Source organism: Acinonyx jubatus, chromosome D3, assembly GCF_027475565.1.
Source record: "Acinonyx jubatus isolate Ajub_Pintada_27869175 chromosome D3, VMU_Ajub_asm_v1.0, whole genome shotgun sequence".
NCBI classification, from domain to species: Eukaryota; Metazoa; Chordata; class Mammalia; order Carnivora; family Felidae; genus Acinonyx; species Acinonyx jubatus.
In genome coordinates, this window is record NC_069392.1 from 30,991,976 (window position 1) to 31,004,664 (window position 12,689).

The window sequence follows — 12,689 nt, forward strand, 5'->3', positions numbered from 1 at the left end:
TAACCAGCTAAATAAAGGGGAACTGAACATAAATTATTTTTTTATGAGTCCCAGATTTTTCTAGGTTTTGATTCAGTAGGTCTGGAAATCTGTGTTTTTAAACAGTCTCTTCCTTATGTGATTCTTATATACCCAGCTTGGCACCAGTCCTCAGACTGACATATAGAAACTACATTTGGAGGTGTGAATATGAAAACTGTATTCAAACAGGGATATTTTGAAATAGAATTTGAAGAAGTCCACAATCTTCCTATAATTGCCACAACCAAAAGATGCCTCTATTGTCTCCATTAACTGTGAGACAGTTGTGAAAGAGGCAAGAACTTGGTTGGTTTAGAAGAGAGTAAAAGATTGTAATAATCACTTGAAGAATTATATTTATACTTTTAGAGACTACTGCTAATTTTTCTTACTCTCTGCTTTCCAGGTAGAAATTCTGTAAATCCTGTATTTGGTCTAACTCACCTGTTTTCACTGGCTCTGAAGCAGTTTTTCTTTTTTTTTTTTAATTGTGGTAAAAAAACCATATAACATAAATTGACCCTCTTAACAATTTTTAGGTGTATGCTACAGTACTGTTAACCATATGCACATTGTACAACCCATCTTTTCATCTTGCATGACTGAAACTCTGTACCCGTTGAACAACATCAGTTTTCCCTCCCTTCAGCCCCTGGCAACCACCATTCTACTTTTTGTTTATAACCGTTTGATTACTTTAAATTCCTCATATAAATAGAATCATGCAATATTTGTCTTTTTGTGACCAGCTTATTTCACTTAGCATAATATCCTCAAGGTCCATCCATGTGAAACTGTCAGTTTTTAAAGGAAAGTAACACAAAGACTTATGATTCTGGTAGTGTGACAGGTTATATAGTCCATAGTCCTTTAGTGCTACAAAACAAGAAGATTCTCAATAAACTTTTAAAAAAGTTACTAGGTGGGGAGGAAGTAAGGAAAACTTGCAGAATTCCTGTGCCCCTCCACCTCCAAAAAAAAAACAAAAACAAAAAACTCACCAAATGGCATAGCTACTCTGAATGCAAATGCCAGTATTAGCTCTGAGATTTGTATTCACTTAATAAAATAACCTCAAGATCGATTAAGCAAAAAAGAATAGAATTATAGGAAGAAACTGACAAGTCCATATTCATGGGCTTCTTAATAAGATGAAATATAAGTAAAGAAATAGAAGATTTAACCACACAATTAAGCTTAATTTAATAAGAAAAATATGTAAAACCTTATGTCCATTTTCTTCTAGGACTTTGGAATATTTATAAAAAATGGACCATTGACTAGGCTGTAAAGTAAATCTTAACAGTTTAAAAATTGCTGTCTTACAGGCCATGTTCTTTGACCAGAATGCAATTAAACTATAGATTATTAATAAAAGGATAAAAAATCACATAAATTTGGAGATATAAAGATTTCCAAGTAATTCATGTGTCTTGGAAACTTTAAAATGCTTAAAAGTGAATAATATGTAAAATATGTAAATAAAAAGTGAACAATATATACAATGTTTATATAAAATAATATATAAAACCTAAAACTTTAATAAAGCAGCAAAATAGTAATACAAAGAAAATATGTTGTCTTAAATGTATTACAACAGAAGGATAAAAATTAATGTGCAAAGAATGTGCCCCAGTTCTTTCTGTGAGCTCATTATAGAACTTTGATATCCAAACCAGAAAAGTTAGTAAGAAGACTAAAAGTTACAGGCATATCTCCCTCATGAATATAGATGTAAAGATTAGCAAACTGAATACAGCAGAGTCTGTAAGTTTATTTTAGGAAGATAGGGGTGGCTTAACATCAGAAAATCTTTAAAATGTTGGTTCACCACAGTAACTAGGTAAGGGAGAAAAAGTCATATGAACATTTCAGTAGGTGCAGAAAGATTTTTTAAAGTCAGTTCTTGCTCATGATTAAAAACAAAACACATAGCAAATTAGAACGGGAGGGGGAACTTCTGTAACTTAATATAACATAAGTCTAAATGATAACACATTAGAAACATTTTTTTAAAAATGAAGAACAAGACAAGGATGCCCACTATTGCCACTTCTGCTTAACATTGTGCTTTAGTCCTAGTCACTACAGAAAGAAGAATAAGAAATGAAAGGCATACAGATTGGGGAAAAAAAAAATTAAGACAGAAACAAAGCTGTCATTTTATCTGGTGCCATAACAAACCACCCCAAAACAGTGGCTTAAAACAATAGCAATCAGTTATCATATATACAAATATATGGACTCAGGAGATTCTTGCTCAGGGTCTTTCATGCTGATGGTAGCTGGGGCTGGAGTCCCCTTGAGGCCTTCCTCGCTCAGTTGTGGGCTGTTAGCCGGCACACCTACAGGTGGCATGTCCATGTGACCTGGACTTCCTGGCAAACAGTAGCCAGGTTTCAGGAGTGAGTGTTCAGAGAGAGCCAGCTAGAAACTGCATTGCCTTGTGCCACCTAGACTTAGAAGTCACTCCAGTTCCATCACATTGTGTTCATTAGTGGCCATTCAGGTTCAAGGGGAGAGGACTGAAGCTCCGCCATTAGGTGGAAGAATTAACCAAAGAATTGTGGACATGTTTCAAAACCATCAAAATTATAGATGATACTGTTTTCTTGGTAATCCAAAAGCACAGATATATCAAAGAATTACAAGGAACCATTTTGATAGTCTCAGAATTATAAGACAGCAGATATTTGAGTTATTAAAATAGGTCTTTATACCTGACAGGGATATGCTTATCATCTTCCTTAGCAGATTTAAATAAAAGCTGTTGTATAATAGTAATCAGAGCAAGTATAGATATACTTAAGTTTTATAGTAACTCTTATGTAAATATTTGTCAGTATTCTTCCTTATCCCATCTGAAGTTCAAAAATAAAGACCTAATGCGCTTCGCATTCTCAAAATCCATTCTGTTGTCAGCTTCTGTTCATTCTTTTCTCATTCTTTGTTAGGACTTTGGCCTTTGGTTCTGTCTTTAATTTTGTTCTGTTGTTGTTTTTAATCTTTGATCTTAATCAAGGCAAAATCAAAGCTATTTTGGACTTTTAATAATTTATTTCTACAGGTCACTGCACTGGAGGGGATCCAAGGTATAAGAATTAGAACTCTTGGTGAAGAAGCTAGAATTGATTAGGTGGGGAAAGAAAACTTGAACTGAACAACATGATAGCTGACTTCAGATACTTGAACTTCAAATGACAAAAGGAATTCATTATCCTGTATTAAGCTCAAACAATAGAACTGAGGTTCACAAGTGAATAGCACAGTTGGTGAATTTCAGGTCAGAATATGCAGGATCTTTCTTGCCCTGAAAAGCTACTATTTAAACATACAAATGAACCATATGAACTAGTGCACTCTCATTATTGTAGGTCTTTATTCAGAGTGTGGACTTCTCATTAGAGACATTCTAAAGAGCATTTGTGAATAAATTGTAGAGGGTTGGTTAGATAATTTTGAAATATCTCTTGTATGCTTCACTTCTTGCCCCATTCCTCATCCCTTCCTCACTTTCTTCCCCCATTTGCCATTCTCTCCTCTTACACTGTTGATTCCTTAACAGGTGCAGCCTGGTTTTTTTTTTTTTTGTTTTTTTAATTGGACTACCTATCCCCCAGTAAAGTTTTGTTCAGTCTTCAAGACATAGGTATCACTCCTCTGAGAGGTACCTACTGAAAGTTACTAGTTTGCTTCTATAGCACTTTATTTCTGTATTCTGGTTCTAATCTTACTGCCTTATAATTTTATTTATTGCGTTTACTCTGTAGAGCAGTGACATTTAACAAGGATGCTTGCCATCTCCTAGGAGACATTATGGAAATTTGTGGAGGCTTTTTTCTTCTGGTGTATTTCTATTCAACTATCTACATATGTTAACATATAAATTACTTTGCATTTATTTTTATTTCAATTAGGGCATTATTGATATTTTAAAAATTATAGTTTCTGTTATCTCTAATAGGGAAGCTACAAAAGGTATTAAAGACATCATTAAGCCTCCCCTCTGTCCTCTGAATAATTCAGTCTAAAAGCCCTTGGGGTTGGGGACCCACATGTGGAAGGCATGTAGGTAAGGGAGGGCATCTTGGGGGGGCATATTTGAAGAGTTGAGGGAAGGTGAAGTGAGCCCTATGATGTTAGATTAGAATTAGTGTTTCAGTGGCATGGCTCAGTCAGTTAAGCTCCTGATTCTTGATGTTGGCTCAGGTCATGATCTCATGGTTTGGGAGATCGAGCCCTGTGATGAGGCTGTGCTTTTGGCACAGAGCCGGCTTGGGATTCTCTCTCTCCCTCTCTTTCTGCCTCTCCCCCACTTATGCTCGTACACTCTCTTGTTCTCTCAAAATAAATAAATAAACATTAAAAAAAAAATGTATCCTGGAATGTCTTATAGTCCCAGAAGGTTAAGGATGCTGAAGAAATGATGAGGCTGTGTCAAACGGATATCGAAGCCAGCTTGAAGCCCATGGGCCAAACTTGGGAGTGATTTGAGCATTGAAATAAATAATGATTATAACCTACTGAATAAAGTAGGAATCCATGAGTTTGTACTTCTATCAGTAATATGAATAAATGGGGAGAAAGGAAAGATCTACCTTAGTTTAGGATGTCAAGTAATGTTGAAATAAATGCTAAACTTGGTGGGTAAAACTTTGATGAGGAACAAAATATTTACATAGTCTTAAAGTGTCCTTATACAAAATACTTATTAATACAGGAGGAGAATAGTAAGTGTGCGGTGGAGAAATCTGGCAGACACCAACCTTAAACAGGTGATCATGACCAATTATGGGACACATCACATTGAAATCCTGAACTTCCCCTATGGAATGCAGTGAGTACAGAACATTACTCTGTGCTGAACTTGCCAAATGTGTATTATCTAAACTCATCCATGGGGAAATACCAGACAACTCCAATGGATTGACACTCTGTAGTCTTCAAAGGGTTATAAAATAAAACCCTTCCCAGGGAAGACTGAGGAATGGTTCCAGTTTAGAGACTAAAGAAATATGACATCTAAATGTAACATGTGATGATGTATTGGATCCTTTTGTTTAAAAGGTATTATGGGGGAGTGGGAAACGGTGCCTGGGTGGCTCAGTCAGTTATGTGTCCGACTCTTGATTTTGGCTTAGGTCATGATCTCAAGGTTGTGGGATTGAGCCCTGCCTTGGGCTCTGTGCTGGGCACGGAGCCTGCTTAAGATTCTCGCCCCCTCCCTACCCTTCAGCCCCTTCCCTGCTTGCATGTGTGGGCGCATGCACGTGCTCTCTCTCTCTCTCAAAAAAAAATGTATATTCCCTTAAGTACCACATGATCATTGGAAGATTCCAATAAAGAAGTTTAAAAAAAGAAAAGATATTAGGACATTTGGTGAAACTTGAATGGGGTCTGAATTAGTAAAGTATCATTGTTAATTCTATGATTTTGATGGTTGTACTGTGGTTAAGTAGAATTGAGTCCTTCTTTGTAGAAAATACACACAGAAATGTTCAGGGATAATCAGGTATCATGCTTGCACTTGCTGTCATGATTTAGGGAAAAAATTCTTTGTATTTTTCTTGGCATTTTTCTGTAAGTTTTGAAGTTATTTCAACTGAAAATTTTTTTAAAGATTATTTAAAGGGGAGGATACTGAATCCAAGTCAACATGTGAAGGCAAGAAAAGGAAATAAAAGGCATACACATTTGAAAGAAAGAAATAAAACTGTCTCTATTTGCAGATAGTCTAGACATGATAGTCTACATAGAAAATCCCAAGAACCTCCTAGAACTAATAAGTGAGTTAAACCAGGTTGCTGTGTATAAGAGCAGCATATAAAATTATCTTTCTGAGGCACCCAGGTGGCTCAGTCAGTTAAGCGTCCGACTCGCATGATCTCGTGTCATGATCTCGTGGTTGTGTTGCGTCCACATGACTCCTGAAACAGAATGCTACGGGCACCAGTGACAGTCACAACAAAGTTTATTGCAACGAGAGGCAAGGCCGACCGATCGGCACCGACACTCTTCATCAAAGTGCGGCCTCGAACAGCCGGGGTACAGAGTTTTTATAGCCGACCACATCGTCTTATCATCACCTGGGAACAGAACAAAGAAAGAGTTCCCAGATGGGGGTGGAAACAGTTCAGACCTTCTGCCATTAAGCCACAACCAGTTGACATCCTTGTCCCTGCCTCTGGCACCACCTTTTCAAAGTTCTCAACATGCCCTTGCCCCAGTCCAGTCAATCACCAATCCAGTTGATTTTCCTTGAACTTTTTGTTCCCTTGATTGATAGGACAGGGCTGTTATCTCTTAACCTACAATGTCAAAACAAAGCTGTTACTTCTCAAGGCTACAGGTTAGCCCTACACTAACCCTCACAGTTGGTGGGTTCGAGCCCCGCATTGGGCTCTGTGCTGACAGCTCAGAGCCTGGAGCCTGCTTCAGATTCTGTGTCTCCCTGTCTCTCTGCCCCTCCCCCACTTGTGCTCTGTCTCTCTGTCAAAAATAAGTAAACATTAAATTTTTTTAAAATTAACTTTCTACATACTAACAATGGACACAAGGAAAACAGGGTTAAAAATATAAGGTCATTTGTAGTTGCTCTTAAAAAATGAAATATCTTGGAATAAATCTAACAAAACATGTATAGGGCCTGTCTGTTGAAAACAACAAAACACTGATAAAAGAAATCAAAGATGATCTAAATAGAGAAACATACTATGTTCACAGATTGGAACTCTCAATGTAGTAAAGATGTCAGTTCTCCCCAGATTTTTCTGTAGGTTTGACACAATTCCTATCAAAGTCTCAGAAAGATTTCTTGTAGATACAAACAAGCTTACTCTTAATGTGTGTGAAAAGGCAAAGGAACTAAAATAACTAAAACAATTTCAGAAAGGGAGAAGAAGGTGAGGAAGAATCATTCTGCCTGATTTTAAGACTTACTGTATTAACTGTGGTATCAAGATGATGTAATATTGGCAGAGGAATAGAAACATAGACTGGAAAACAGAACAGGGAACCTAGAAATGGACTCGTGCAAGTATAGTGAATTGATTTTTGACAGAGGTGCAAAGAAATTTAATGGAAGAAGGATGATCTTTTCTATAGTCAGGACTAGAGCAATTGGACATCCACAGCAGCCCCCCCCCCCCATCTCAACCTAATATTCCTTATACAAAAATTAAAGTGGATCATAGACTTCAATGTAAAGTATAAAACTTTTAGAAGAAACAGGAGAGAATTCAGGACCTAAGGCTAGAGGAAGAGTTCTTAATGTGACACCAAAAGCACTGTCCATGAAAGAAAAAAATCAGGAAATTGGACTAAACCAGAATTAAAAGCTTTTGCTCTGCTAAAGACCCTGTTAGGGAATTGAGGATGAAAAGACAAGGACAGACTGGGAGAAAATACTTACAAGCCACAAAGAACTCAGACCTAGAAAATAAAAAGATCTCTCATAATTCAATAGTAAAAGACTAAAGCGTAAAACAAAAAAAGTCCAATTAGGAAATGGGCAAAAGATTATGAACACAGATGTCAGGTAAGCATATAAGCATATTAAAAACATCATTAACCATTAGGGAAATGAAAATTAAAACAATGGTGGTGAGAGTGAGAGATCACCACACACCCACTGAACAGATAAAATAATGAAGCCACAATACTCTAAGAATGTAGAGAAACTGGATCTCATATAAAGCTAGTGAAATGTAAAATGTGTAGCCACTTTGGAAAATAGGTTGGCAGTTTCTTAAACTAAACATACCTTATACAACCCAGCCATTGCACTCCTGGACATTTATCCTAGAGAATTGCAACATTATGTCCATACAGAAATGTGTGTGTGAAGGTGCATAGCAGTTTTATTTGTAATAGCTCCAAATTGGAAACAGCCAAAATGTCCTTCCAACAGGTGAGTGGTTAACAAACTAGTATATTCATACCATGGCATACTACTCAGCAATAAAAAGAAATGACCTATTGATAACATGCAACAAGTTGGATAGATCTCAGAAGACTCATGCTGAGTCAAAAAATCCAATCTCAAAGGTTACATATTACATGATTCCATTTTTACAGCATTCTTGAAATGATAAAATTATAAAGAACAGATTAATGCGTTAGGGATGGGGTTGGTGGGGAGTATGACTGTAAAGGGATTGCACAGAGGATCTTTGTGGTAATGGAACAGGACTGTCTGTATCTTGATTGTGGTAGTGGTTACACAATCTCCACGTGTGATAAAATAGCATAGAACTGTACACACCCACACAAATCTGTGCCCATAAAACGAGAAATTGGAGTACAGTCTGGATTATACCAGTATCTTTCCAGGTTTCTGAATTTGATGGCTTCTTGATTTGGGTACTGGGTAAGGGTACTGTGCTAGGCAGTGGGAATACGTAATGAACATGACAGGGTCCCTGGCTACACAGAGGTTAACCCTAACAGAAGGCCACAGATGGCTGGAGGTCTGGGCACTGCTGCTGCCCCAATTTCTGAGTGTATCAAAATCTTATCATAATGGTAGCCTTCTAAGAGAGGACCCCCACTGTAGCCATGGCTCATCACTTGGGCAGCTCACCTATAGAGTACTTACACTGGAAGAAGGAGCAAAAATGTACAGGGAGGGAACTTAATGTCCTGGGGAAATGTGGCACATCTTCTAGTACCATCGGTTATACTTGGAACGTGGGAAGGGAAGGTGTGATTGCTTATATATTAAAATACAGATGCATAATGAAGTAGAAATTTTAAGTTCCTATATATTTTTAAAATAGGACTTTCCAAGGTGTTTTGTAATGGATACTTGGAGTATATTAGGGTCAGTCAGTAAAAATAATCAAGAAGGATTTGTCTAGTCCAGCCATTTCATCTTACAAGAAAACTGAGACTAGTGATGTGGCTGTTATCACAGGGTGTAGTAACTAAGTTGGATGCTGATAATGTTTCTGAAGTAGCAGGTTATTCTTTTCACAACTGTGAAATCACAGCTGTGTCTGTGGTCATGTAGGTTGGTAGAGCCAGGACACACATCAGAATCTACATCTTTAGGCCCCGTAGATGGTCTTTCATCTGCGCCACAGAGTTCCAGATGCCTATGCTAGAAAGTTCTGGAGGTGTCTGAGCTCTAACCTTTTTACTGAATTAGGTTACTCTCCAAGTCAATTAACATAACCTCATCTCCCGCATAGGTTTCACAATGGTTTAATAGTGATTTGTCATTCTAACAAAATTCTACCGTAGTTTAACAATTTAAATATGAAAATTTTCTGGAATTCAGTGTATAAACAATGCTTGAACACTTGCCAACCTAAATTGTTATGGCGCTGTACTGGGTAGACGCTAAGAAGATGGAAGTAGAAACTTTTTCTCTGAGTTGAATTTAGGAGGTGTGACTAATCAGTACAGATTTTCTTAACTTTCTGAACCTAACTTGCAGGCTGTTTCTCTCCCCTTTGTTCATTGGGCTCAAGCTCCATTATTTGTGTCCCTCAGACATGTTGGGCACATACCCACCTTAAGGTATTAACTTTGCTCTGCTTGGAACACTCTTAACCAAAATATCCATATGATTGACCTCCTCCACTCCTCCAGGTCTTTGCTAAAATGTCACTGTCTTAATGAGGCCAACCTTCCCCCCTATTTAGAATTGTAACCTATCCTGCTCCTCCTCCCCAGCATGATGTTCCCCTTCACTCTGCATTTTCCCCCCATAGCATTTGTGCTGTATAACATATCATTTACTTAGTTGTTTTGGCTGTTGTTTCCTTTTCTGAGAAGGTGAGCTCCACAAGAGTATGGTGGGTCCTGAGTGCCGAGAGCAGTGCCTGGAATGTGGAAGGATTTACTAAATATTTGGTCTGTATTGTTTCTATGATGTCCCATGGACTTTTGGATGTAAGGAAGGTACTTTCTGCCAACTCCCTCTACTCTCCATGCTCTCTCTCTTCTTGAAGAGGCAATTACGAGTTTCAAGGAGACGGTTGAGGTGTTGACTGATAATATTAAACTAAAGTTTTGTATGTCTTATTTTATATGCACTATTAAAGAGGAAGGATATCCGTGTTCCAGAGTATATTAATGCATTTTACACATTTTTAAAGGATACTTCTCAGGCGTTCTTTCCATTGCAGAGACGTTTAGGGGTAGATTAAAGACCTGTTTTTAGATTTGGAGATGTGTGGAAGTCAAATTTAATCAATGACCTTGCCCTATCAAGCGTAGAAACTTGAAATCTTTATAGTTTGAATGAGTTGGAAGTCTCAGACAGTTACCCTATTGTTTCAAAAAGATGGGACCTACTGGAACAACATGTATTTATTTACTTGGTTAGCAAGTTGGTGGTGGTGTGCACTGGGATGTGTTTCATTGTAACTCTCTCTGCTCCTGCCGCTGTTTGGCTCTGTACTCATCATCTCTTGATTAAATTGTTAGTGCATCAGTGTGTTAACTTGTCTTCTTGTTCCAGTCTATCCTCTAGAGTGCGCGTAGTTATTTTCTTGAAATCAAATGTGCTTGTGTCAGTCCTTTAAAGAGCTTTATTAAGGTAACCTGTGCCTGGAGTGCAGCACACAAGACCCTTCAGAGTCTGGCCTTAACATGTTTTGAGATCTCTTTTGGCTACCCAGTTCTTGAGCCTTTTTGAATTTGCCAGTCCATGATAACACCATTCCTTTTTCCTTTTGTGTGTGTGTGCTCCTTCTTCCTCTAGGTAGCGAAGCCTGCTCATCTCACTTGGCTTCCTTAGGGATCAGTTGGTCAGCTTTCTTCACACAACGCAGTGCAATTAAGATAGTGGTAGGAATTACTACTTAATAGAATTTTTTTCTTTTAAAAAGCTTTAAACAAATTATTGTTATCTTTATGTTGCTGTTGCCTGGCTCCTAAAATATATTTGTTGAATGAAAATTGCATAAAAGTTGTTGAGGGTATTAAATGTGAAGAACAGAACTTCATGGTGAGGGTTCCCTTAAACGGGCTATTTAGAGAAAGTCATTCATAGGCTGGATCTTCACGGAAGTGAGATTTGTGTGACAGAGATGAGACAGAAATCGTACCTGATGTGAAGAACAGTGAAAGGCGATGGAGGAAGAACTTAGGGTGTGTGAAAAGGGTGGTAAAGGAGCCAACTTGGACGTATCAGAGATAATGTAGTGTGGGAATTATGTAGTCCCTCAAGTTACAGACCTAGTTTGAATCTCCTCTTGTGCTCCTCTAGTGTGTGTATGGTTATGACTTGACTCCCTGAGTGTCAGTAAAATGAGCATGATAATGTCAACTTCATAGGGTTGTGAGGACTGAGAGAAGTAATGCGGTAAGATGTGTCATACAATAACTGACACATATAGGCACTAAATCCTATATAGAGTGGTCCTAGTTGGTTATGTTGTCAGTAAAGGAACTATTCATCAAATTGAGTTTTATTTTCAGAGGAAACAATTGAAATGTTAAACTCTTGTATGTGTTTCTTCATTAGTGCTTATGATGACTTGGATTTTAGTTCTAGCTTTTTTTGGCTCATTGCTTGATTCATGAGAGAAAATTATATTTTTGTCTCAAGTATTTAACTTACAGAGTCGGAGATGGTTGACATGTCTATAAAATGTTTATTAATTTTTGAGAGGGAGAGGGACAGAGTGCAAGCAGGGGAGGGACAGAGAGAGAGGGAGACAGAGAATCCAAAGAAGCTCAAGGCTCTGAGCTGTCAGCACAGAGCCCAGTTCAGCACTCGAACATACAAATGGTGAGATCATGACCTGAGCCAAAGTCAGACACTTAACGGCTCAGCTACCCAGGTGCCCTGAAGTACTTTGCATTCTTGCAGGGAGGTAACATATGAATATAGACATCAGTATTTGAAAACTTAACAGTTTCCTCCTGGTTGAGAACAGGAGAATCAATGGGGAACATCTTTCAATGCTGTACTTACTAATGGAGACATGGTCTTCTTGCCCAGTTGATGATAGTGATTGTTTATCTCTACCTTGGTGTAACCTAGGGAGGATAGTTATGATGGATGTAAATCCATTTTCCTGTTTGACCTGGAAGACTTTCCAACTTTCCAAAAGAAGATCTTTTTACAATTATGATAAAAGGTGAACCAGTGAAGCGGTGTTAAAAAAAAAAAAAGGCTTATTATGACATTAGTGAAAGAGGAAGCTAATCTGTATTGTCAGCTCAGGCCACAGCTAGAGCGTCATTTCTTGACAGATGAAACCATTTCTCGGAAAACATACTGTTTGAGGGTGGGAGGTGAAGGGAATCTTCATCAGATGTTTGCTTAATTTTTATCCAGTTTACAAGCTGCAATTCTATTGGATATTGCATTTCTTTATTCTCTTGGTGACAAGAATTAAGAGCAGATGATGCCCCCATTAAAAAAAAAAAAGCATATGTTCTTGCTAGTTCGGCTTTTGGTGTTATTAGATGTTGAGAAATAAGATTTCCTGTGAAGCATGGTTTGATTGCTTGGTGGTATCTCTTGCAATGTAATTTGAACTGTCTTCATTTTTCTCCCTTTGCTGAATTTTTTTAAAAAATAAAAAAGAGGGAGATAACCATATACTTACCTAGAATGATGATAATAATACTGTGGGCTTTAGGGCTTATTACTTAGAGCCCAGGTGTTAGAGGACTCCGTCTCTTTGATAATCGCATTTCAGAGGTTT

At 37.7% G+C, this 12,689-nt stretch overlaps 1 protein-coding gene across 5 annotated transcripts in view; it reads left to right on the forward strand.

Moving 5' to 3' along the window:
• PTPN2 (protein tyrosine phosphatase non-receptor type 2) overlaps nucleotides 1-12,689 on the forward strand; it is an 84,673-nt gene that overhangs the window by 27,817 nt on the left and 44,167 nt on the right. The window contains exon 2 of one of the 5 annotated variants that reach the window (XM_027068415.2): nucleotides 4,742-4,858. The exons of the other annotated variants lie outside the window; for them this stretch is intronic. Within the exon in view, the coding sequence (XP_026924216.1) occupies nucleotides 4,849-4,858 (10 nt within the window). The 5' untranslated portion in view covers nucleotides 4,742-4,848. The remainder of the gene's footprint in view (nucleotides 1-4,741; nucleotides 4,859-12,689) is intronic. 5 annotated transcript variants of the gene reach the window in all.